This window comes from Polypterus senegalus, chromosome 7 (assembly GCF_016835505.1).
Source record: "Polypterus senegalus isolate Bchr_013 chromosome 7, ASM1683550v1, whole genome shotgun sequence".
Classification (NCBI taxonomy): Eukaryota; Metazoa; Chordata; class Cladistia; order Polypteriformes; family Polypteridae; genus Polypterus; species Polypterus senegalus.
In genome coordinates this window covers 35,032,990-35,060,765 of record NC_053160.1, presented here as the reverse complement: position 1 = coordinate 35,060,765, position 27,776 = coordinate 35,032,990, and the positions used below count along the sequence as shown (strand labels likewise).

Genomic DNA, 27,776 nt, shown 5'->3' with positions numbered 1-27,776 from the left:
CACATATCCAACATGGAAAACCTAACTCTGATGTGAGTGTGTGTGTGTAAATACTTAGGTATGTTTTGTCTCAGAGTGACCCTATTTTCATCTTTATACTGTTTATTGTGTAGACCTTAATAAAATGTCTTAAAACCCATGTACTTACCAATTTGTGGCCAAGTACTTTAGCACCTCTATCCCACTTGCCTTCCACATCTGAAACCCCAGGCATTTAGACAGAGTACAGGAACAGGGAATAGGCAGGAGTTAAGTTACACATTTAATTGTGTAATATTGATAATATGCCCAGAAATATTAAGGAAGTTTGTTAAAATGTGAATGATGGCCAATTATACCATTATAGCCTACATAGCCGTGCATCTTCTGTCCATAGACAGCTCTCAGCTTATCTTCAATCTAGCTTTCTTTGCTACCACATGGCCCTTCAATGGACAGTTGAAACATGTCATGTGCAAGTCTCAAAATAGAGCCCGAGTTGTCTTTATTAGTGTCTTCTCTTTATGGCTAGATGGTGAGAGAAAGAGGTAAAGGCAAGGTGACTAGCTTTATGCCATTTTCTTCAAAAGCCATGAACCAATGGGGGTGTTCAGTTTAAAACCAATCAATCATAAACAGCCATATTTCAGAATAATACAATAAATTTGCCTGTGCTTTCTTGGGCCATTTACCAATGATAGTGCACAGGTACAGCTCATCGCCCCAGTTGCTTTGTTTAGACAGTTTTTTGCCTTCCTACGGGGATGACTTATAGGACCTAAGTCCAAACATATTCACCCTTGCCATATTGGTATGATACATGCTCAATTCCCTCTGCCATAAATATCACATCCTTACTCAGTCCTAAAGCAGATGTCATAGTGGTTTTGGGAGTTGTGTAGGTAAACATCAAAGCACCACTGTTCTCATCAATAAAGGAAAAAGTGCCTCCTGAAACACTATCTAGTATTACATTTGCTTTGTCTAGCAAAGTTCAAGTTAATAAAGATTCAAAGCAATGCCCAGCAGTTTACATTGCATAGCCATCTCTGCAGTACTGTCAGTTAAAAGATGCAAAGAATTAAAGATTTCATCAGCTAAAATTGCAATTTGAGTTAGAGCAAGGAATGTTTAGTATTGTTTGTTTGAGGACTTATCACAGTTTATTAAGTTTGTGTGAAAAGCATCACTGTAGCTTGTCTTGATTGCCGCTAGTTAATCTGTTCACAGTTCAAATATTGCTTGTTTTGAACGTTTGTAAGCTTAAGTATGGCATCATTTTATCACCAAACAATAATAAACTGTGATCTCTTTCAGTTAACTTTTTAAATGTTGGTGCTTTCCATAATTAAACATAATTGAGTCAGTGTTTTGCCTCTCTTTGAGTTTCCATTCTGTGCCCATCTCAGTCCATATGTTTAGTTTTAATCAAGCCCTAGTAACATTGTGGGCAGTAATGAATTTCTGATGCCCACCATTCTTAATTATATATACACTTTGATCTTTCTGGAAGTAGGCAAATATCTTAGCATTAGCTGTAACTGAAATATTTTAGTCTTCCATAGTGTATGTTAAAATATTAATATCTGACCAGAGTTATATGTCTGTATTTACAACAGAAAAACAAATGTATATCAGGAATAATAATGATAAAAATATTAATTGACCCTCTTTGTTGGAGCTTGTATGATATACACAAATCTTCAGACTACTTGCAGCTTTCACTGGCACCTTAACTACACACTATATCAAAATCCTAATCAGACGTTTGCATGGCTAATCAGACATTCACAGTGGAGTCCTGATAAAGTTTATACATCAATTTGTGCATAATTCCCAATTACTTTGCCTTGTGCTAGTAGATGTTGGAATTTAGCCATCCGCCATATTGCAGTTGTCGACATCTTTCGTAGCTGAACTTTTCTGCAGTTATTATTAAAATTAACTGAATTAAATAACCTGTAAAACGCTTGCTCACACTTCTTAGTAATATAAGAAAAGAACTGAGGAAGTTTACGAAAAAAGTATTTTTTCTAACACACATTTTCTTCATTACATCTTTTTCTTATGCCATATCTTCTTCTTTCTATATGTATTCTCCCCCAACTTTCCTTTTTTTTCTTCCTGAATAAGAGAGAGCATGTACTTGGCTAAATTAAAATTTTATTTTAACCACATTTTTTTTTTCCTCTTGAATAATTCTTTAGTAAACATACAGTTATTATCTTGGTATATTTAATAATCTTCCATAGTCATTTAACTTGTAGGTCTTTACACTTATTTACAGTATGTTTTGTTTTAAGGAAAATCTCATGGAAATTTTTTTTTGGCAGTTTACAGATTTTTTTTTTTGTCTTCTACCTCTCCTATTACAGCAACCTTTCTTTTTGCCATTATAGGGGATTTGTCTAAAGGGCAGTTTTATATTAAGAATGTAAAAGCCAATAGGTTATATCATAAAATAAATGCCTTTTTTATTCATTATTTTGTATATTGACTAGAAAGTGAAAGAGTACCTTCTAATATAAAGTTTGTACAATGTGAAAATAAAACATTTTCTTTAGTGTTGTTTATTTTTTTGCTTTGAATATCATGCTATAATTGTGTTTCATTCTTTTATTTCATATTTATAGAGTGAATGATATTTCTGAAGAATTTCATGTTATAAACCAAGACCTTTCTCAAACAAGGGTCAACAACCATTCAGACCTTGAAGTACTAAGTAACAGAATGGCAGTAGAAAATAGTTGTACACCCCTGTCAAACTCTTCCATTGATGGACAACATATTAACACAGGTAAAAAGCTGAAGTAAGATTGATTGCTGACATTGCAGGTTTGATGGCCTCTGCATTTTTGTCAAGCTTTTTTATAGACAGTCATATTCAACAGAGGCAATTAAGAACAACAGTGTCATTTACAGTTGGGTATTAACATGTCAGATGCCTCAGAAACATGACACTTTTTATCTGTTGTTTTCAAGAAATTTGATGTCTTGTAGGTTATCATACTGACTTTGAGGAATTCAGCATACTTCATAGTTTGTTTTTGCTTAGAGACAATAGACTCAAACACAGACTTGCTTTTTTTATGCTTTAAAAAGCATAATAACATCTACATTTTATTTGTGAAATCACCACAAAATATGCATGAACTATGGTAATGGTTAATTGTAAGTCAGGAGGGAGTGACATTTCTCTGCTTAAAGATTATAGCATTCAATTTTCAATTTACGCTTCATATGAATTATCATTCTCATGGCAATGATCGTATCGGGTTAAATCTGTTCAGTGAATTTAGAACACTCATTAACTAGGAGGTATTAATAAAGGAAGTATACTCTGAGTGCTTCCTGTTAAGCGATTGATAATGCTTGTCTTTATGAAAGATTCTTCAAATATCTCTTCAATGGATATTGCTGTTGTGGAGTCAACACAAGTTGCTGAGGGCCCAGATGAGAAAAGCATCAAACAACCATTCAGTGGGGTGATGACATTCTTATCATCTGATGATGCGCTGTCAAGAGCAAGCAATGACCAGTAAGAAAATTTCAAAGAAAGTGTTATAAGTTGTATTGTATAATGTAATTAAATTTCTCTTGGTGAAGATTATTATTAGAGACAACATGTATTTAGATTTTCTTATTTTTGTAGCACACCTTGTATCTCTGAAAAAAGCAGTGATCCTGGTACATCCAGTATGAATAGATCATCGACAAGAAGGTGCAGATTTCCAAAACCTAAGCCGAATCTGTGTAAAGCAGGATTGCAAAGGCGTTCAAAATCATCTCAGAGTGATTTGCAGTTGGACAATGATGGTGAGTGCAGGAAACATCTCATAACAGGGTGTGCTTTATTGAGGTTTTCTTACTGTGGTCAATTACATTAGACCATGTCTCGTGAAAAATGCACAATATTAAACTACTATGTACATATGATATATTGTATTAGTTGAGGTACATGAATTTTACTATTTTACAGGTGTGAGTAGTTATAGGCAGGCGGCTTCTGTCAAAATCGCAATTAGAGCTGTCAATCATAATGATTAATTACTTTAAGCCCCGCCCCTCTGACGTCACACCGGAAGTCCCGCCCCGCTGACGCAAGACCGGAAGTCCAGCCCCGTCACCTCCTGATGACGTCCGTCGAATTCCCGCCCCTCCCGTGACCTCTCTCCGCCCCTTTGGCGCCGCCGTCCGGCGTCGGATTGGTGTAAGGCTTCCCGTCCCCGCCCCGACTGCTCCTTGAACCCTCCCCTGGCCCCTGATTGGTTCCATAAACTGTCAAGGGTCCGTTTGACGGATGCCTGACCGCTGGTTGAACCCGGATTGCACCTGCCGGGCGAAATAAACTGTCAACAGCCCGTGTAACGGATGTCTGACCGCTGTTTGAACCCGCTCAGCCCCCCACCCGAAAGACAAGCCCGGGCGTGTTACAGCCTTTACCTCAACAAGCTCGGACATGCCCGGAGCATGTTGTGAACAGCTCAGGCATGCCCGAGGCCTGTCCTGAACAGCTCAGACATGCCCGGGGGCTGCCTCGGCCCCCGCCCTTTCTCTGGCACAAGCCCCAGCACCGACCCGAGGATGTTCCGTACCCTGACGGCCTAAAGGGACTGCCTCGGCCTCTGGGTCCGAAGCAGCACCTGACGGACGGCCTCCCCAGACATCCCAGTCCCCCGATACTTACCGGCAAGTTCTGAAAGGCCATATACAAAGCCAAGCATTTTGTTCTCATCTTGGCTTCAAAAACCTGCATTTTTCCAGCTCACACGGATAACAAACTGTCAGATCAAAGACACGGTCTGAGTCAAGCCGCATTTAACCATAGGCGCCCCACACTTCCTGGTCCCCCACACCTCCCAGTCCCCCACACTTCCCTGCCGAAAGCCTAAAAAGCTAAGCATTTTGTTCTATCTACGATTTTAAGATGAGCACACCATTAAAACATCTCATCTTTGCTTCAAACTAAGTCATGCTGCTTTTTTTTCCATCTCACACACAGATAACAAATTGTGAGATCAAAGACACAGTCTGAGTCAGTCAGCGTGATCGCACCCTGTTTCTGGGCCCCCCGGGGTCAGGCCGCACCTAGCGGCCGGTCTCCCCACCACTTCCCAGCCACTTCTGAAAGTGCTGTATAAAAAAGCAAAGCATTTTCTTCGGTTCTATCTATGATTTTAATATGAACAAGCCATTAAAATATATATCTCATCTTTGCTTTATCATTTAGGGGTCCATCCTTTTCCATCTCACAGAAATTCCTCAACCAACATTGAATCAGGTTCCCAGTGACAGACTCTGCAGTAAAAACATTCTTAGCAATGAAGCAGCCCCGCTTTTAGCAGACCCCCCTTGCAAGCAGGTCTGTGTGCTCTGTCTCCCTCTCTCTCTCAGAGTGCAGACACGGGCTGAGACAGCCCCTGCTGCAGCATGGAGCGCGATCGCCTTTGCATAGTTGTGTGCTTCGAGCACCCATTCCCGTGGGGTGAGCCCCTGCGAGATCGCCCGCTTGTCAGCAGCTGTCTGTAAACTCCCCTACCCCCATAATTTCAGCGGGCTCGAGACCGCACAGACCCTCTGTGGATGGATCTTTTAAAGTTAAGGGATTTTAAAAGATTAGCTCGTAAAGTTTGAGATAACTGCTAGTTCAGCCCTTTAAAAATCACACCTAGTTAAATAATATGCCGCAGTTCCCTTTTTAATCACATTTGAGACGTCTAAAAATCTAGCCTGGGCTGATTGGTGGCTGATATCAAAAATGTTCACATATATACAGAGCTTAAACTTAGGGCTTATTTTCTGGGGTCTGTCTAAAATCAGACAAAAGAAACTTCTCTAAATACACTTGTGCATTTCAACGGATATTTATAAGAAAGCAGGTTTTCTACCTTATCCCAGTTTGTACGTGCATGTAAAAGCACAGAATTTTGATATTTTCTGTCTACTCAAAAAACTGACAATATTTCTATTAACACAAATGATAATTAGAAATCATTTTACTATTTTTAATTAAAAAGTTAAAAACAGAAAAGCCCAATTATGATTTTTGTTTTGTCATGGGAGGGCCCTAGGGTGACACTTTTCCCCTTTATGCTCTTACTTATGTAGACCTTAAAACATATTCTTACCAAAATAGTTCATCACTTCCCAATTCTTGTAACTTCAGGTAATTAGACAGAGCTCCATGACAGGCAAGAGAAGATTATAGGTCAAATACACAGTGTCATAAAATAAAATAAAGTGTGAACACCGCGCAGACCTCTGCCCGTGACGGATGGATCTTTTAAAGTTAAGGGATTTTTAAAGATTAGCTTGTAAAGTTTGAGATAACTGCTAGTTCAGCCCTTTAAAAATCACACCTAGTTAAATAATATGCAGTAGTTCCCTTTTAAATCACGTTTGAGACGTCTAAAAAATCTAGCCTGGGCTGTATAATTTGTAATTATATTCATTAATATAATTATAATTTGTATAAAAATCGATCTAAAGCAAGCCCTTTTTCTATTCAAACTTACCCCACATTTTAAATACAGGTATCTTCAGCTGACCAAAGTAAACATCTTGTGGAAGCAAGCGGCCCGCATGGCTCAGGGAGGGGCTGATGGTTCCAGCACGGGCCGATTTCACACTTCAGCTAAATCAGGTTTCCTAGTGACGGACTCTGCAGTAAAAAAACAGTTTTAGCAATGAAGCCGATTTCCCAGAGAGAAAGACCAAGTGGCAGACCCAGTCAGCTTTTAGCGGACCCCCTACGAGCAGCCCCTGCTCTCTCTCTACACACAGAAAGTAAAGTCAGGCTTTGCAAGCACACCCCAATCGGGGGAAGGACTCTGTGAGTTCGCTTGCAAACAACTGAGCCCGCCCGTTTCGAGCACCCACCCCCCGCTGGGTAACTCTCAGAGAGCTCACCGGATGGTAGTCTCAGGAATTTGTTAGGATTATGTCATGTACAAACCTAAACTTTGATTTATCACCTTTAAAGACATGGAGCAGTCTCGTGCTACAAACGCCTTGTGTCTCTTTTTAACATTTCTGCCTGTAAAAGCTCTCCAATCCTTCCGTGGCCTCAGGTTTAATAGGGGCTTGTACCCAGGCTAATGAACAAGGTCCTGTACATGTCGAGATGCCGGCCCATACCTACCGTCCCTTACACTATATAACATGTTTGGTTATTCATTTTGTATGTATAATATAATGAAGTTATTTTTAAAAGTAACCCCACACCGCACAAGAGAGACAGATTCCACGTATGTTTTAGGATTTGCTGCGATCAGTGATTTTTAGTGTTTTGCTTAGCTCATTTCTATCACCTAGGAGCCTTTGGACAAAGGAAAACTCTGTAAATACAGTCATGTGAAAACATTAGGACACCCTTTGAAAGCATGTGGTTTTTTGTAACATTTTTAATAAATGGTTATTTCATCTCCGTTTCAACAATACAGAGAGATTAAAGTAATCCAACTAAACAAAGAAAACTGAAGAAAAGTCTTTTCAAGATCTTCTGTAAATGTCATTCTACAAAAATGCCTATTCTAACTGAGGAAAATGGGAGCCAACCGCTCAGCACGCTTGTATAGCTCACAAAATAGCAGAGCTAATTACTCTTTCTTCTTAAACTAATGATCAGATATTCGGGTAATTCTTATTGAAACACTAAAGCGCTAGTGAACAAAAATACATGTTCAGTAGCCAAGTAAAATGACCGGTTGCTTTAACATGAAAATAAAGCATCTTTAGAAAATAAAGCATCTAAATGCATCTTTGTAAAGGTCCGATTTTAAAACATTATAAGAAAAATCCTAGTTTCCAAAAGTGCCCATTTTTCCAACAGTTTTCCTGATTGATCTTTGGAAGCATCAGTGCCTTTCTGATCACATCCACCCCAAACAAAGCATAGAACTTAATTTCTGTACTCATTTTAAATGATAATAGCCAGTATAAAGTCCCTAAAGGAACTGGAGACATCTGATATCTTCTGTCATATATGTTTTCTTGCCAGCCCAAATCATTCAGATTCTGCTTACAACACAAATGTACGATTATTTTTTCTCAAATGGCCAGTTCTTCCTGCGGGTGCTATGGATCTTGAATTTTGAACATCATGTCCTATGACCGGTTAACCCTGCGGACCCAGGCGCTAGATCTCCATCATATGGACCATTACAGAGTAAAGATTAGAGAATCTTTTGCAGTCTCCATTACAAGATCCATAGCACCCGCAGGAAGTTGGACAATGAAGTGAAGACCCTTTAGTTGGTCAGAATCATGGGGGTTAGCGCCTAGGCTCATATTCTAAAATATCTTAGATTATATCTATTTAGTTAGCATGTCGGCACTGTTCATTTTCAACATAGGTGGTATATTTCCCTGACCAGGGCCTTCTTGTCAAAAGGTTAAAGTAAAACAGACATCCAAGATACTCTTTGTCAGCCCTTGCATTCTAATTCTTAAAGCTCTATCAGACTATTGTTCATTTCAAAGCAAAATGCCAACAATCATTTTGTTTATAACTAAATTAAATAAACCTTATAAATAGATACCGGTGCTTGATAATACTTAACCCTAATTGATATCATTAAATGATACTTCTGTGTTTTATTCAGATTTAATATTTTTAATTTGCCTTTTTAAGTTTTATTTAAAAATGAACTCTTTAAGACACATTCAGACTATTTCAGACTTCGCATGTCAAAAAGCTTATTATTTATTTGAAATGTTTGTATACATCACGGCAGTTTTTCAAATTGTAATCACTCCACTTTTTCATGTGGTTATTTACTTTATTTATTTATTTTGGCACACATGTCCTTATCAGTCTAGTTCATATTCTAAACTCCAATATTTAATGTTCTTCCTGAATCAGGAGGAACACAAGCCTGACTTTTAGTGCCAGGTAAGATTCTAACAATAACCGGCTAATGTTAATCAGCCTCATACTAGCAGATGTTAAATAATGTTTTCCCCAACTCTTTGCAATCCCGTGGAACTGCCTACATAGATGACAGTTTAGCTGATAATATACCGCAGAACACGTAGGTTCTGTTGTAGTGTGCAGTGAGCTTGGGGTGATCCGGTCTTAAGATGTTTTTTAATCTCCTCTGTGATTTAGTATTTGTACATTTTAGTTTTTACTGTCTTATCTTTGTGATAGGGCGAGTCAATGTTTCATTTTGGAATAATAATGTCTAGCGTAACTCTGCCCGTGACTATGATCCCTGCACAAACCCAGGTCCTTGGACTCGTATTCAAGAAGATTGCAGACACTTGTTGACTCTTGGAATCACAGTTCAAACTTACGTCCCTTCACCCTGAATGCTACTAAAACCAAGGGCGCTTTTTCACAAACAGAGGGGAAAAGCAGTTTTCAATGACAGCCGTCCTATGTATCCTGGACTACCTAAAAGAAAGAATAAACCTCACAGTTTTAGTAAAATTTTAATCCTTGTGCTAATACATATAATACAGTAGATATGATGTAACTATTCACTAAAAACATTTTCCATCCTGATTGGCCTAACGTGTCCAAAGCCTAATCCTCAGCCCTGTAGTGTACAGGCTCCTATAACCTACTATAACCGTTCTTATTTTCAGGGGCTCATAACTGATGTAAAATGGAAGACTATTACCAAGCATTCACAGAATTTCTAAAACTTTGTATTATACAAAGCCCCCTGACTACCAAAGTGTTTATAACCTGTTGATGAAAAAGCTGTTTTAAATTAAAGCCTGATCAAGATAACTGTTTTCTAATCATCATATAAAATGCTTAGTAAATAAAGAGAGGCTAAATACAATTTATAACAAAAATGGAACACCGGTGGATGGCTGAATAAACAAGGGAATCTAACTTAGCTTGAAATGCTGAGAGTGTTTTACAAAATAAAACCCTACACAGTGGCTCTCAAACTGGGGGCTGACCACGCTAGGGGGCGCAAAGTAACAAAAAGGGGACTTGAAGATGTGAAAAAAAAGAAAACAAGAATCGAAAATATGAAAAATACATCTATTGAACCCAAAACAAATTAACTTAAACTACCTTCTGATACAGAAAAATAAATATAGAGATAGATAAATGTTGATACAAGTAGGTATAATAAAATATGCAAATAAAGTGTCATGAGAATAAAATCTGATTTTTTCATGATTAGCAGGCCAAAGAACTGGCCATTTGAGAAAAATAATCGTACATTTGTGTTGTAAGCAGAATCTGAATGACTTGGGCTGGCAAGAAAACATATATGAAGAAGATATCAGATGTCTCCAGTTCCTTTAGGGACTTTATACTGGCTATTATCATTTAAAATGAGTACAGAAATTAAGTTCTATGCTTTGTTTGGGGTGGATGTGATCAGAAAGGCACTGATGCTTCCAAAGATCAATCAGGAAAACTGTTGGAAAAATGGGCACTTTTGGAAACTAGGATTTTTCTTATAATGTTTTAAAATCGGACCTTTACAAAGATGCTTTTAGATGCTTTATTTTCTAAAGATGCTTTATTTTCATGTTAAAGCAACCGGTCATTTTACTTGGCTACTGAACATGTATTTTTGTTCACTAGCGCTTTAGTGTTTCATTAAGAATTACCCGAATATCTGATCATTAGTTTAAGAAGAAAGAGTAATTAGCTCTGCTATTTTGTGAGCTATACAAGCGTGCTGAGCGGTTGGCTCCCATTTACGAGGTCACTAGCATGAGCTAAAGCTGCTGATTTTAAAAACATGATTTTAGTTCTATGAACTTCGGAGGGGCAAAAAAGGGCTACTTACATCCCCTGATTATAGTTAAACCAGCACACCTCACTATGGCCTCCTGTGCATTCTTATAAATCTCCGTTTAAACGCACAAGTGTATTTACAGAGTTTTCCTTTGTCCAAAGGCTCCTAGGTGATAGAAATGAGCTAAGCAAAACACTAAAAATCACTGATCGCAGCAAATCCTAAAACACACGTGGAATCTGTCTCTCTTGTGCGGTGTGGGGTTACTTTTAAAAATAACTTCATTATATTATACATACAAAATGAATAACCAAACATGTTATATAGTGTAAGGGACGGTAGGTATGGGCCGGCATCTCGACATGTACAGGACCTTGTTCATTAGCCTGGGTACAAGCCCCTATTAAACCTGAGGCCACGGAAGGATTGGAGAGCTTTTACAGGCAGAAATGTTAAAAAGAGACACAAGGCGTTTGTAGCACGAGACTGCTCCATGTCTTTAAAGGTGATAAATCAAAGTTTAGGTTTGTACATGACATAATCCTAACAAATTCCTGAGACTACCATCCGGTGAGCTCTCTGAGAGTCACCCAGCCGGGGGGTGGGTGCTCGAAACGGGCGGGCTCAGTTGTTTGCAAGCGAACTCACAGAGTCCTTCCCCTGATTGGGGTGTGCTTGCAAAGCCTGACTTTACTTTCTGTGTGTAGAGAGAGAGCAGGGGCTGCTCGTAGGGGGTCGGCTAAAAGCTGACTGGGTCTTCCACTTGGTCTTTCTCTCTGGGAAATCGGCTTCATTGCTAAAACTGTTTTTTTACTGCAGAGTCCGTCACTGGGAAACCTGATTTAGCTGAAGTGTGAAATCGGCCCGTGCTGGAACCATCAGCCCCTCCCTGAGCCATGCGGGCAGCTTGCTTCCACAAGATGTTTCCTTTGGTCAGCTGAAGATACCTGTATTTAAAATGTGGGGTGAGTTTGAATAGAAAAAGGGCTTGTTTTAGATCGATTTTTATACAAATTATAATTATATTAATGAATATAATTACAAATGATACAACCCAGGCTAGATTTTTTTAGACGTCTCAAACGTGATTTAAAAGGGAACTGCGGCATATTATTTAACTATGTGTGATTTTTAAAGGGCTGAACTAGCAGTTATCTCAAACTTTATAAGCTAATCTTTTAAAATCCCTTAACTTTAAAAGATCCATCCACAGAGGGTCTGTGCGGTCTCGAGCCGCTGAAATTATGGGGGGTAGGGGAGTTTACAGACAGCTGCTGACAAGCGGGCGATCTCGCAGGGGCTCACCCCGCAGGAATGGGTGCTCGAAGCACACAACTATGTGAAGGCGATCGCGCTCCATGCTGCAGCAGGGGCTGTCTCAGCCCGTGTCTGCGCTCTGAGAGAGAGAGACAGAGCACACAGACCTGCTTGCAAGGGGGGTCTGCTAAAAGCGGGGCTGCTTCATTGCTAAGAATGTTTTTACTGCAGAGTCTGTCACTGGGAACCTGATTCAATGTTGGTTGAGGAATTTCTGTGAGATGGAAAAGGATGGACCTGTAAGTGATAAAGCAAAGATGAGATATATATTTTAATGGCTTGTTCATATTAAAATCATAGATAGAACCGAAGAATATGCTTTGCTTTTTTATACAGCACTTTCAGAAGTGGCTGGGAAGTGGTGGGGAGACCGGCCGCTAGGTGCGGCCTGACCCCGGGGGGCCCAGGAACAGGGTGCGATCACGCTGACTGACTCAGACTGTGTCTTTGATCTCACAATTTGTTATCTGTGTGTGAGATGGAAAAAAAAGCAGCTTGACTTAGTTTGAAGCAAAGATGAGATGTTTTAATGGTGTGCTCATCTTAAAATCGTAGATAGAACAAAATGCTTAGCTTTTTAGGCTTTCGGCAGGGAAGTGTGGGGACTGGGAGGTGTGGGGGACCGGGAAGTGTGGGGCGCCTATGGTTAAATGCGGCCTGACTCAGACCGTGTCTTTGATCTGACAGTTTGTTATCTGTGTGTGTGAGCTGGAAAAATGCAGGTTTTTGAAGCCAAGATGAGAACAAAATGCTTGGCTTTGTATATGGCCTTTCAGAACTTGCCGGTAAGTATCGGGGGACTGGGATGTCTGGGGAGGCCGTCCGTCAGGTGCTGCTTCGGACCCAGAGGCCGACGCAGTCCCTTTAGGCCGTCAGGGTACGGAACATCCTCAGGTCGGTGCTGGGGCGACTTTGGGCTGGTCTGAGCCGGTCAGTACAGACCCCGGGCCTGTCTGGGCTTGTGCCAGAGAAAGGGCGGGGGCCGAGGCAGCCCCCGGGCATGTCTGAGCTGTTCAGGAGGGGCGGGGAATTCCGACGTGACGTCATCAGAAGGCGACAGGGCAGGACTTCCGGTCTTGCGTCAGTGGGGCGGGACTTCCGGTGTGACGTCAGAGGGGTGGGGCTTAAAAGTCATTAATCATTATGATTGACAGCTCTAATTGCGATTTTGACAGAAGCCGCCTGCCTATAACTACTGGTGTGGTTGTTTTGTATAGAGTTTCTCCAGTTTAAGTTCATTGAACATAGCCACTACCAATGGATAATGCTAAACCCCTAAAAGCAGAAGCAACCTCTGAGTGGCCCAGCCTGTGGTCCCATCAGGGCTCCACATTGCAACAAAAATGGTCTCAAATGCAACCAAAAATAGGCTTTGGTGAATATGATTTCTACTTAGTTAGCCAGTGGTGAATGAAATCATTAAAACTTTAAACTAATTATTTTGTAAAATTTGAAAAAGGCCATTTTTTATTTTTAAGCGGATGTGCCGTTAACACGTGTCGGTATGGTCTCCCCCTTGCATATCCTTGAGCTGCATAAAGGCTGGTTTATATCCCACACTGGGTGTGAGGGTGTCACGGTGAAAATGATGTCGAGGACAAGATCAAACCTTTTATTCTGCTGTAATCCAGGCACTTCTAGCCAGGTGGCGCAAGTGCATTGAGAAGGGTGGAGACTGCATTGAGAAATGACATTATCAGTTTTGTTAAGGTTTGTTCCATTTTCTAATATATCCCATTTTCTAACTTTAGCTTGACTCTCCCTCGTATTTGGTGGTTGGGAAAGTTTTCTTTTCAAACGTGGAGCCTCATGTTAATTTAGCTGTATCCTTTCAACTGGAGAAGGCAGTTGGCACATGGCTTTTTTATTTGTAAATACCTTTGCCTCGTCTTAAATAATAAGTTAGTTTTTAGGTTGGTATCAGGAGAAGTGAAGCAAAATGACACCTTTTTTGCTAACTAAACAGATTACAATATTTGGTGGCAAGTTAATTTAATTATTATTGTGCAGTTATTCACAAAATAGGGACCTCAATTCACAATCTTTGCATCAGCATTGACTAATGTCAATTTGGTGATGGCTTTCTGAAGTGGTGTGGAAGTCACTAAACCTTGTAACACTGTAGTAATGTTCAACACAAGGGGCTTATATGGGCAGGATTTCATGCATTTGTAGTGAGGCCACATTGTACTAGTTCAGAAACTGTGGCTCTTTAAAGTAATACACACAAAAATGACATAGCAGACAAAAATAAAATCTGTATTTTAACATCTGAAGATGTTCAAAATCCATGAAAACAAATCAGAATAAATATTCTGAGCTGCATGGCAAGTATTGCTCTCCAGATACATGTTGTTGGTAGGAACCAGGCTATATGAGCAGAGTCAGTTTGCTGTGTTCTCTACAAAACTGTTCTGCGACTAATTTTTGCCTGTGGAAACTTAACCCAAGCTATTGGTCATTGATTATGCAATATATTCGTCTTTAACAGGGTACAATGGTTTACTGAATCCTTGTACATAAATGCCCACTCACAAGTAACAGAGTTTTTATTTTTATATTAAAAATGTATTTTACCTTCAGTAGTATTATCAACTGTGCTCAGTTTTCTAATTCTGGTGTTATTGTGCATATGAACAAGTTTAACCAAATATACTAGAAAAACAAAATTGTTATCAAAAGACTCCAGGCATGTAGCATGATGGTACTCAAGATCTATCCAGGATGTTTGGGTGGTGAGGACTGTTGTATTTTGTGCTTGAGTTTTAAGAGCAATACCTAGTTTTTCTGTGTTGTATCATGTGATGCCCGCACTCCCTTGTCAGTATTGTGCATTGCAAAAAAATAAAATAGTAAAGCAACATGCAGTATACTGTATGCTTAGAAATCTATGAAAGGTGATGACAAAGTTTTCAGGCCGAACTTATATACAGTAGTATACTCTACAGTGTTGAAATTCTAACTTTTGCGTAACAGGTGAATTACAGGTTTCTAGTAATTGTTGTTTATAGTGTATATTTCAGAGCCAACTATGGGCACAAAAATTCCCAAAGTTAAGTATTGTGCTGTCATATGAGTAGGACTAGCTTCATTCATGAATTACAAAAGAATGAATCTATAAAAATGTATTATTGTTCAGACTTAAAATTTCAGTGGTAACACATAGTACATGACTTTATGGTTTTCAGCATCCATACTGACTTGGTAAATGGCAGAATAAAATAAATAATAATTTGGTTTTACAGATGTGCAGCAGTAAATGCTGTAGTGTTATCATTTGTTTGGATTTTCCTCTAGATTCTCTAGTGTTGTTCCCAAGTCTTCAAAGACATATAGGTTAGGTCAATTGGCAATAATGTGGCCCTGTGTGGTTGTGTGCATAACATGCCCAGCAATGGACTTGTGTCTTTTCCAGAGTTGTTAAGTAATAATAATGGTAATTTTCCTATTGACTATATTAAGTCCTCAATCTTACATTTACAAATTTAAAAATTACTTTCGAATTTACTGAAATGCCCTAATAAAATGTAACACATTTAAAGAGCTACAATAGATTTTGAAACCTTTAAGCAGCTGTGTTTTTGCATATTTATATACAGGTATATATTTGAGCCAGGAATACAAGCAATTTTCTACTGGTGTTTTAAGTTATTTTTTGTTTGTCTAGGAGATAACATTTTAAAACTTGGTTTTATTTTACAAGCAGAAGCTTTAGAAGACACTACTCCTGCAAACAATAGTAAACCGTTGGTTGAAATGTGTTCACCTCCTAATAAAGATATGAAGAATGATAGCATAACACTAAAGTAAGTATGAACATTTTTCAAAACAAATTGAATAAAATTGACTTGATACTGTACTATTATATTCAGAAAACCTTACTATTCTGCTAAACAGATCACTTAGGCGTTTTTAATGCTTTTCCTGATCTTTTCCTTTTAACAGATTTCCAGAAGGCAGAACAGTCATGTAAACTTGCACAAATAGAACTAGTCTATAGCAACTTTTCCCAGTGTTTACTTGTTTGCCCTCCTTTATGTTTTCATTAGGAATTCTTAGTCTTTCATATAATGGTAGAAACTAAACATCTAGAGTCAGATACAATAAGTATATTCTGTTGTTTGTGGTCTAACAACTTTCATGATGCAGCTTATTTGCTGGTGACATTTTAAGTGTTGCAAAGACACACATTGTTTGAACTATATCCAGGGGAAGATTACAACCCCCTTTTCTGAAGAAACATATTGCTATAGCACCTTTATGTCTTATTAGTGAAGTTGTAAATTTTGTCTAAATTGGAGAAGTGTCTGGAAGAATTAATTAATTGAATATGCAGAGCATCAGGATTAAATTAAAATGAAGTTATGAGAAAGCCATGTTAAAGTAATGTGTTTTTAGCAGTTTTTTTAAAGTGCTGCACCGTATCAGCCTGGCGAATTTGTATTGGCAGGCTATTCCAGATTTTAGGTGCATAACAGCAGAAGGGCACCTTACCACTTCTTTTAAGTTTAGCTCTTGGAATTATAAGCAGACACTCATTTGAAAATCTAAGGTTACGATTTGGAATATAAGATGTCAGACACTCCATTATATAAGATGGAGCGAGATTATTTAAGGCTTTGTAAACCATAAGCAGTATTTTAAAGTCAAATCTGAATGATACAGGTAACCAGTGTAATGACATCAAAACTGGAGAGATGTGCTCGGATTTTCTTTTCCTAGTTAAGATTCTGGCAGCTGCATTCTGCACTAGTTGCAGTCGACTTATGTCTTTTCTGGGTAGTCCAGAGAGGAGTGAGTTACAGTAATCTAGTCGACTAAAAACAAAAGTGTGAACTAATTTCTCAGCATCTTTCAATGATATAAAAGGTCCAGCTTTTGCTATATTTTTTAAGTGAAAAAATGCTGTCCTAGTGAACTGATTAATATGCGATTTAAAATTCAGGTCACAGTCAACAGTTACCCCTAAATTCTTTACCTCCGTCTTTACTTTTAATCCTAATGCATCAAGTTTATTTCCAATAACCTCATTATATTCATTATTGCCAATCACTAAAATTTCAGTTTTTTCTTTTTTTAGCTTCAGAAAAATTCTACTCATCCACTCAGAAATACAAGTAAGACATTGTGTTAGTGAAACAACAGAGTCGGGGTCATCAGGTGCTATTGATAAATACAGTTGCGTGTCATCAGCATAGCTGTGGTAGTTCACGTTATGTCCCGAGATAATCTGACCTAACGGAAGCATGTAGATCGAAAACAGCAGCGGTCCCAGGATAGAGCCTTGTGGCACACCATATAGAATATCATGTGTCTTTGAAGTATAATTACCGCAACTAACAAAGAATTTTCTACCTGCCAGGTAGGATTCAAGCCAATTTAAGATAATGCCATAGAGGCCCACCCACTGACTAAGGTGATTTCTAAGAATATTGTGATCAATGGTATCAAAAGCGGCACTCAGATCTCAGAGGATGAGAACAGATAAATGGCCTCTATTTGCATTTACCCGCAAGTCATTTACTACTTTAACGAGTGCAGTTTCTGTACTGTGATTTGTTCTGAAACCCGACTGAAATTTATCAAGAATAGCATGTTTATTGAGGTGGTCATTTAGCTGCATAATGACTGCCTTCTCTAGAATTTTACTTAAGAAAGGCAGGTTAGAAATAAGTCTAAAATTTTCAAGAGCAGAGGAGTTGAGATTATTTTTCTTGAGTAGGGGTTTAACTATAGCAGTCTTAAGACGGTCTGGGAAAACCCCTGTATCTAATGACGAGTTTACTATGTCAAGAATACTATCAATTAGCACGCCTGATACTTTAGTTCTCATGCAGCTACACGCTGAAAGTTTTCAATGTAATTAATCTAAAGGCAAAACATTTTTTATTTGTCTTAATTTCCAAAAAGTTGTTCATTTCTCTAAGTTAACTTTTCTTATGCCATAAACTGGACAAAATGTTGAAAGACTTAATATTATCAATAAGCCAAATCTGGCGCTGCAAATTTTCCCTTGCATTAGCACTTACCACACTATTATACCAGAAAAGTTTAAAAGCATCATTTGTATACTTGCGTATAGTTGATTGTACTCATTTTTAGTATACTCAAGCTAGGTTTCTACTCTAAGTAATCACCTGGGGCCTCATGTATAACACCGTTCGTAGAATTCAAACTAAAACATGGCTTACGGACAAAAGTGGAAATGTGCGTTTGCACAAAAAAATTGAAATGCACAAAATCGTGTGTAAACCAACTTCCACGCACTTCTGCTCAATAAATCCTAGTCAGCATGAAATGTAACGCATGTGCATGCGTCTGCTGCTCCAACGCAATGCTTCCCAGAATTGCGCTCCTTTGAATATGCAAATCAATATAAATAGCCCTTTAAGTTTAGAGTTTTGGGAAAAGACAATGGCAAAAGCATGGGGGAAAAAATAAGAATTTCAGCGAATGTGAAGTGGAGGCAAGGAAAAATGTACTATTTGGTGGCTTAAGCAGTGGTATGAGCAACAAAAGGAAGTTAATCGAGTAATGCAGAGTGGCAGAGACCCTTGAAAGTTCAAGTTCAGAAAGTCACACAGTTCCAAAAATAAAGAAGTAGTCAGATATCAAAGTCACCATAAAAAGGCGAGTCGTAGCCCACTGTTTGAGTGTCATGCGGAAGGGTATTAGGGTACAGAGAAAAGAAAAAAATAAGGACACAGTGAAGAAAAAAATAGTCGAAAGGTCGACTTTAACCTCTAAACTTCCACTTTAATCTCGTAGTTTATTTTGTCATTAAAGTAGAACGTCATAAACTTCATCTTAAAATTGATGTTTAATTTACTAGAGTTTCTCAAATCCCATCCTAACTAAGGTAGCATGTTAAATGCCTCGTATTCTATGTGTTCTTTGTGTGTGAATCACTATGGGCTTTCTCTTTGCAGATAGGAGCACACAGGCACTGAACTCCACACCAAATATATTACATGCATGATATTATAGCTCTCTGAACATTTTAGAGTACTAAGATGTATACTTGATATCATTTTCATGATGACATGCATTAAAGCATGTATAAACATGGGATCACAGTGGTGCAGTGGTAGCGATGAGGTGGCACCCCATCCAGGGATTGTTCCTGCCTCCCGTAAGATCCTTGCTGGGATGTGCACACCCCTAGATGTAATAATTTATTGCAGCAGTACTGTCTCTGCCAAACGTACTAACCCCTAGTTCCTGATCTTCTGTTTTCTTTCACCACGTAACCAGTTGCCATAATATAAACTCTGTAATAAATGTCAAACCAGCTATAAGCTTACAACTCTGATTCTCTAAAACCTTTAAGAAGCATTGAAAAATCCTTGTGATACATATTTAAATATTCTATCCATCTATCAATCCAGGGTCATGCCTGTTCCAGCAAGCATACAACACGAGGCAGGAACAATCCCTGGATATGGCGCCAGCTCATCACTGCTGTTGCACCACCGCGCCCCAACATGTTTAATTATTAACAATATACATTATTTAAGTTAAATTAATTTATTGTATAATGTAATATACATACCTGCGGTGGGTTGGCACCCTGCCCAGGATTGGTTCCTGCCTTGTGCCCTGTGTTGGCTGGGATTGGCTCCAGCAGACCCCCGTGACCCTGTTCGGATTCAGCGGGTTAGAGAATGGATGGATGGATGGATGGTAATATACATACTTTAATGCATTTCATCTTAAAAATAATATCAAGTATACAGTGCATCCGGAAAGTATTCACAGCGCATCACTTTTTCCACATTTTATTATGTTACGGCCTTCGATTAAATTCATTTTTTTCCTCAGAATTCTACACACAACACCGCATAATGACCTTTTGGCAAACTCCAGGCAGGCTGCCATGTGCCTTTTACTAAGGAGTGGCTTTCGTCTAGCCACTCTACCATACAGACCTGTTTGGTGCATTGCTGCAGAAATGGTTGTCCTTCTGGAAGGTTCTCCTCTCTCCACAAAGTAACTCTGGAGCTCTGACAGAGTGACCATCGGGTTCTTGGTCACCTCCCTGACTAAGGCCCTTCTCCACCGATCGCTCAGTTTAGATGGCCGGCCAGCTCTAGGAAGAGTCCTGGTGGTTTCGAACTTCTTCCATTTACGGATGATGGAGGCCATTGTGCTCATTGGGACCTTCAAATCAGCAGAAATTTTTTCTGTAACCTTCCCCAGATTTATTCCTCGAGATAATCCTGTCTCAGAGGTCTACAGACAATTCCTTTGACTTCATGCTTGGTTTGTGCTCTGACATGAACTGACAGGTGTGTGCCTTTCCAAATCATGTCCAATCAACTGAATTTACCACAGGTTGACTCCAATTAAGCTGCAGAAACATCTCAAGGATGATCAGGGGAAACAGGATGCACCTGAGCTCAATTTTGAGCTTCATGGCAAAGGCTCTGAATACTTATGTACATGTGCTTTCTCAATTTTTTTATTTTTAATAAATTTGTAAAAATCTCAAGTAAACTTTTTTCACATTGTCATTATGGGGTGTTGTGTGTAGAATTCTGAGGAAAAAAATGAATTTAATCCATTTTGGAATAAGGCTGTAACATAACAAAATGTGGAAAAAGTGATGCTGAATACAACCAGATACAGAGGCCATGTTTGACGTTGGAGCGTACTTACCTTCCGCTTAGCCAGTGATACCTTGCCACCGTTTTACATTTTTGGCAAAGACATCACAGCTACATTCTAGCCCCTGATAGCAAAACCAAAAATACTGTATATCAAGAGGCCCTCGGATATGAAAACTATCAATATAAATTCTTCTTAATATAAATATTACATTTTTTTAAATTGATTTTTTATAGTTTGTTCTGTTTCAATATTATGTGGGCGAAGCCACGGGGGACAACTAGTTAATAATATATTGAACTAGTATTATTAAAGTAAAGTTGAATAAATTGGACTCTGCAGCTGCATGAATAAAAGGTAAAGTACCACTTCCAGTTAATGGAAATATCCCAAAAGTTGATAGAAATCTACATTTTGTACCTAATACTTCTATGCAAAATTTGGTTGACCTAAGTGAAAGCGTACTCAAGTTTTCACATTTACATTGTCAGGGACGCGAGGGGCAATGACCCGGCCGGGACGCCGTGAGGGACCGGATGTGGGTCTGCGCCCACCCTGGATCACGTGGTGGCCGCCGCCCTGGTTACTTTGGGGGCCACGGGTTGAGGGTATGGAAGCCCCACCCTGCAGGGGCCCGTGGTCAACGCCAGGAGGCACCCCAATGCCTTGGGGACCTGTTACCTCAGCACTTCCGCCACACCCGGAAGTGCTCGGGGGTAGATTTAAAAGGATGCCCGGTGAGCTGCCGGGAGAACAGTTGGCACTTCCGCCACGCTGGGGCGTGGCCAATGGGGGAGTGTCGGGAACACCTGGAGCTTATCCGGGACATGGATAAAAGGGGCCGTCTCCCTTCATTCAAGGCTGGAGTCGGGTGGAAGAAGGATGAGGCACGAGAGGAGTGTGGAGGCGGCCCAGAGAAGAAGGCATTGAGTGGCCAGGACTGTGTGTTGGGGGTTTGTGTTGTGCACGGACTGTGTCTGAGTGACAATTAATTGTAAATATTGTAGAAAATAAACGTGTGGTGGTGGAAAATCAACATGTCCGCCTGTCTGTGTCAGGGCTGGGTTCACAACATATACACACATAGAGACAGATTCACAAACATAATTCCAAAAATTGTATTTTCAGAGATTCATTAAAATCTCAACATTGCATCTTTGAACGATTACAATACTTTCCCTATATGAGAAAGTAAAAAGAAAGGGAATCCGCGCAGGAACAGTAGCAGTGCTTTGAGGCTGGGTGCCACCAGTTTGCAAAACCGAGCAGAAACGTGCTTACGCAATGGTGTGTTCTGCCGTGAGAATGTAAGTGGCTTTGTGCGAAGGTTAGTATTTGTACATTGCAATGTGAGCATGGAAACGGGCGTGCACACCTCTTTTACATGAGGCCCCTGGTGATTTATTGTCTTACTAGATCAAAGGGGGCAATTGACTTCTAGTATTTAAAAAAAGGAACATTGTATACTTATTCATTGTTATTCTGTTTAGAAAAGAAAGCTTCAAATGGTGGACACTGATACGTTTTTCTCTAAACCTGTCTTGTTCATCTGCACAGGATGCTATTATATTTGATACGCCCAAAATTCTATGTTTGAACAGTAACTCTTCTGAGCTGCTCCTAGTGTTTTTTGTTTGTATAGGCTTCAGAGTCACTTTTATCAATATTATCATCTTCTTTAGGAAACATCTCACTTTGTTGCATTTCATGTACAAAAGAGCTTAAAACAGGCTGGTTGACTTTACTCAAGGTAGAAATTTGATATTGGAGATACTGATTAATTGTTGCATTCACAGGTTTTTAAATGTGTGTGTGTGTATATTTGTTACATATGATTTGCAATAGTATTTCAATTTAGCAAAATTAAGTACTCGTCAAAAATAAACATAGGCATGTTATTTTTGACATTTAGACATGATGGAGTGAAATGTCTTGCAAATTGTACAAATTTTTGTGTGTGTGTGGACTTACCAGCATTAAAGCTTATCTGAAAGGAAAGGTAGGTTTTCACTCACAGAGGCCCACTTTGAGTCATTATGAGGATTTTGCTATCAATTCTTTAACCTCTCCTTAATTTAATTAGGATCTTAATGCTCTTTATATGTTTCTGGTTGTCTATTAGGTGTGATGCTCTGGAAGATCAGTCTAGACAATGTAATGCAGTAAAATGTCCCAAAGAAGAAAAAAGCTTGGAAGACATAAGTCGGTTGCAGGATGAAGAAAATGAGCCTTTAAGAGAAAATATTATACAACCTTGTATTGAAGAGGTGTTTAGACAGCATTTATTTATTTACTTATGCTTTTTCAAAGCTTTTATGTAACTGCATGTCAGTCCTGTAAATTGTGTTGCTTTTATATTAGACCTTAAATAAAAGCATGAATTAATACTGTAAATTTATAATTATTAAAGCAGTTCACAAAATATAATTAATTCTAAATACACACAAAATTAAAGGTTTATAACTGTGAACAGTAAATGAATGGTAGACTTGTTTCTGGCTGTATATCTTATCATGTTTTGTCATCACCTATTAGCTAACAGCCAGACTCAAGGCCTTTATGCTGTGTATTTATATCTGCTATGGAGGGAGGTGGGCAACATACTTTTATCAGTTAGCCTTGTTTTACTCAAGAGGAAGCCAAAAAATGTACAGAATTACTTAAAGACATTTATGTTAGGTAGAATGCCTAGTGGGAACTGGGTGGTCTTTTAGCCTGGAACCCCCACAGATTTTGTTTTTTCTCCCACAGAGTTTTTTTTTTTGCTGTCAATCCTGGCCACTTGACATTTTCAGTGGACTCACATTTAGAGATTTAAATCAATTCTATATTTAAAGAATGTACGTCTCTTAATTCTATATTAAAGAAAGTTATGTAAATGTGCAATATTTATTTTTGTATACTATTTATTATTTTTCTCATCTAGTTTTAATTTGTTCTTATTTTTTATTTAGTTAGTTTTATTTAGTTCTTAGTTTTTATTTTCTTATAATTATTTCTTTGACATCTTGAAAAGCACTTTGAGTTAAATCCCTTGTATGATATAGAAATAAATGTCGTAGTAGTAGTTAACATTTGCTCATCTGCAGTTTGTGTCTTTGGTCGAGAATTAAGTGAGACTGAGCAGTATGCCATCAGCAGCTAGGTTTGTTAGGTGTTTACAAATAGAACAATTGTGTATAATTAGAAATGTTTTACCAAATTGTTTCTGATCTTTTTAGACTAAGTTTGTAGCTTCTAGCAATGAAGAAGAAATCATTTCAGCTTCAGTTACACAGCAGAATGAAGGTATTTATGTTGGAACTTTTTGATCATTTTTGTTCCTGGTGATATTAATCGCTTAGGCTAAAAATCTATTGCTTGTCTGGTTTCACTTCTGCAGTTATGTTAAAGTGAGGCAAAGGCTGTTTTGTTATGCACTAAATTGAGGGAAAAAGTGATGATAACTCATCTTAAGGGTATTTGCATATTTGGGTATAAGTAAGTAGAATAAATGATATTTTAAATCACACCTTTCCAATTTTAAGAAATTACAGTGAACATACTGTATATATAATTGTTTTTATCTAATATTAAGTCCAGGTCTTTGCAGAAGTTACAGTGGGCATCAGTGTAACTCTCAGAAAACTTGTACTTGTAAAGTTAAAATTGTTTGCACCTATTGGAAAATTTAATATTTGTTATTTAATGTCTTTCGTTCTCCTAGCAATCCCTGCAACAAATGGAAGTCAACAGGAAGAGCAGACCTTCATCTTGACTTTATTTGAAATACCACCTGCTGAACTTGATCCATATGAAGATGATACCACCAATCTAAACACAATTACAGCTGAGATCCTAACTCCTCCATTGTGTGTTGATGTATTGCCCTGTGAGCCTGCCATACAACATTTGGAGAGGTATTATTATGAATTCTAACCAGTCATCACCTACACTGGATGCCAGTATTTAATTTCAAAATACTGTTTTGATTAATTGAGCACATAATATATATTGTATAGAAGGTAACTTTCTTTTATTATTTCATCAGAATAATAAACATTATCAATGTCATCTTACAGAATTTGAGTTTTATTCATCTAAATAGCATTCGCAAAACACACTTAAAACACACTTAACAAATTGATAATTTGTTTGGTTGTCTGGCGCTTTTGTTTTAGTATAGTTATTTTAGCATCTTTATTTCCACTAAGTTGTGAAGGCTCCAATTTATTCAAGCATTGCTTATATTTTAATTATCCAATCCCAGGTTACCTCTGTTAAAAAACTAAAATAATTCTCTGAATCAAAGCAGTAATTCAGTTTATTGTTTTTAATGCCTCACATAATTGCATCCTTAAATATATATCTCAAGCACATTATATTTTGCTTCCATGTTGCTTAATTGTTATCTCATGGATGAGTAAAAGAGATGCATCATACAGTATTTCTGTTTCATTTAGTCTTAGACAAACATCTCTCACTGTGTGTTTAAAAACAGCTTCCTATTGACATAAATTAGGGTACTTTTAATGGAAGTTATCAGTTGTGGACAATATTGCTTGCAGATTTTTATAGAAAATAATTAAACAATTATTATGTGCAGTTCTACAACTGAAGTGATGCCAACAATGCCAGAATGCTCAAGTGACACAGTCATAGAAAGTGGTTGCAGTGATCAGAGTGCACAATGGTCTGAAACATGCTTGAAAAGGAAATTTGAACAGGAAACTGACAGCATGGAACAATGCAGCAAAAAATCTCTTTTAGCAACTGAGCAAGTTGAAAACGAAGAGCATCACCATGTGGTTTATGATAAAACCATGGAATCTTTTTTGTCTGTGGACACGGTATGTTAATGTATTTTTGTGTTTGAGACACTAGTTTTCAGTAAGCTTATCTCACTGTACATATTGGGTATACACTATAAATGATTTTTTTTTCTCTTTTATTTTCTTGTTTGACAGGAACAAATTTTGGACCTAGAAGATAACCAAAATGGTATGAGTCACTGATACATGTTATTTTATTTTTTTTAATTTAAGAAATATACAAACCTTTTTTCATAAAATGATTCTGATGTTTACGAATATAGACATGTATAAACAGTAGTATCATTGATATAAATAGGAGACTCTTACCCAGGAAAGATATTCCTGTTATTCTGGACATTTCCAATTCAAAAAAAAACATTTTTTTACAAATGTTATTTTTAACACTTTGTTTTATACATTTCTTCCTTGTCATACATCACTGAAATTCAAACTGACAGTAGTCAGGGCGTTGTTAACATATTAGACCTGATGAAATTACTATATTAAATATTATTATAAATTTTTAAATATGATAATCAAAACATTTGTTTACTAAAATATCATAGATTTTTAATATCAACCTTAGTAAGATAAGTATGCTGAAATACTTATACTTTCAAAATAATTGAATTGAAAACAAATATATACAGAGAAATTTTATGGAAACTTTTTCCTTTGAACAAACAGAACCTTAGTTGCCAGATGGTGGTAAAATTATTTTAGTTGTTTCAGTCCATTGGTGAGCTAAGTCCAAAACTTGACATGTACATTATTGAAGTTTTATGTTCGAAGTATTTATCTTTACTGAAATCTTGATTGATTGATAGATAGATACTTTATTAATCCCAAGGGAAAATTCACATAATCCAGCAGCAGCATACTGATACAAAAAAAAAATTAAATTAAAGTGTAATAAAAATGCAGGTGTTCAGGTGTAAGTGGTTTGAGTCGCACCATTTAACAAAGTCCTTGATTAGCTTCTTATACTCCTCCTCCTGCCCACTCCAGATTCAGCCCACGATAGTAGTGTCGTCATTGAACTTTGCATGTGGCAAAACATGATATTTTCCTAGGTAGTTTTGTATGAGTTCCTGGATCAAAAAATATAAATTCTTCTCATTTGAAAATATGCAGTAATTGTCTTAATCGTCCTTTAGACTATACAGGTAGTCCCCAGGTTACAGACATCCGACCTACGACTTACGAATGAGAACACAGCTGCGACTCATGCGCCTCAGTAACTGCCGCTCCGTCTTCTTCGGCCTGGGGATGCTGCAAGCAGTGCCTGGAGGGGGGCGATTTCGCTGCACTGGGGCCACAGCTATCGCTCGTGTGCAGGATGATGGTTCACTGCCCGTCCACTACCCCACCGCAGCTACTGCTCCTGACTGGACACAGGCTGGATGGAGTGGAGGGGGGAGTTTCACTGCCCGCCCAGCACACACGGCTGGTAATGCTGCAAGCGGTGACCCGGCTGTGGCTGAACGGAGGCCATTGAGGGTGAACTGGGCGGCGGGTGTAATATTGTAGTGTGCCTCGGATGGTTGACTGTTGAATTGGGGTTGGGCAATTCACTACCCGCCTTTGGCCGCACCGTGTTCGTTCTCGGTGGGCAGATGCTGCAGGCAGCATACTGTAGTGGAGGTGACTGTGTGGTGGGCGAGTGATGAACCCCCCCTCGCCACCCTCAGTCGTTCAAATTAGCAAGCCTGCTTGTACTGTTATGCACATAGCAGGAAGCTGTCTTGTCAGTACACCAGACGTGCTGTGGAGGGGTGCCTTCCTGCCATCATAGCGTGTATAGCGCTGTGCAGAAGAGCTTATCATAAACCTTATGTCTTTTTTGAAAATGAAGTAGAAATAATAAAAAGGTCAGAGAGAGGTGAAACTCCATCATTCATTGGCAGAGCACTTGGTTACAGTCGGTCAACAATAGCATTTATTAAAATAATGTACCTGTTCTGACTTACATACAAATTCAACTTAAGTACAAACCTACCGTCCCTATCTCGTATGTAACCGGGGACTGCCTGTATATTGTTTTGCCAAATAGCTCGGCTCTGAAGACATTCGCCTATTAAATTTAACTTTATTGTTGTATGCACAGCTTGTTTTGCTTGAAGTTTGTATTATGCAGCTCAATTAAGTATTTCTCACTATTTTTACAGATTGTGAATTTATGTAACAGCAATATTTTGCTGCAGTTGCACAATTTTTCCTTTGTCATCCACTTATTGAAGTTATTAACTAAGTAATACGTACATCATTTGAGGAGTGGTTTGGCTTTCAAAGTTAAAAAAAATTAAAAAGCAATGTAAACTGTTTTGTTGTGAACATTTTACAATATTTTGTATTGGGTTTCTCT

The 27,776-nt window shown here is 38.3% G+C and overlaps 1 protein-coding gene across 7 annotated transcripts in view; it reads left to right on the top strand.

Moving 5' to 3' along the window:
- Positions 1 to 27,776, top strand: part of LOC120532460 (transcription factor TFIIIB component B'' homolog) — a 102,715-nt gene that overhangs the window by 61,603 nt on the left and 13,336 nt on the right. For 6 of the 7 annotated variants that reach the window (XM_039758478.1, XM_039758477.1, XM_039758480.1 and 3 more), the window contains exons 22-30: positions 2,613 to 2,776; positions 3,367 to 3,517; positions 3,632 to 3,795; positions 15,715 to 15,817; positions 22,741 to 22,885; positions 23,840 to 23,906; positions 24,325 to 24,517; positions 25,204 to 25,447; positions 25,565 to 25,598. In XM_039758478.1, coding sequence (XP_039614412.1) covers positions 2,613 to 2,776; positions 3,367 to 3,517; positions 3,632 to 3,795; positions 15,715 to 15,817; positions 22,741 to 22,885; positions 23,840 to 23,906; positions 24,325 to 24,517; positions 25,204 to 25,447; positions 25,565 to 25,598 — 1,265 coding nt within the window. The remainder of the gene's footprint in view (positions 1 to 2,612; positions 2,777 to 3,366; positions 3,518 to 3,631; positions 3,796 to 15,714; positions 15,818 to 22,740; positions 22,886 to 23,839; positions 23,907 to 24,324; positions 24,518 to 25,203; positions 25,448 to 25,564; positions 25,599 to 27,776) is intronic. The other variant, XM_039758476.1, reaches the window with a different exon arrangement.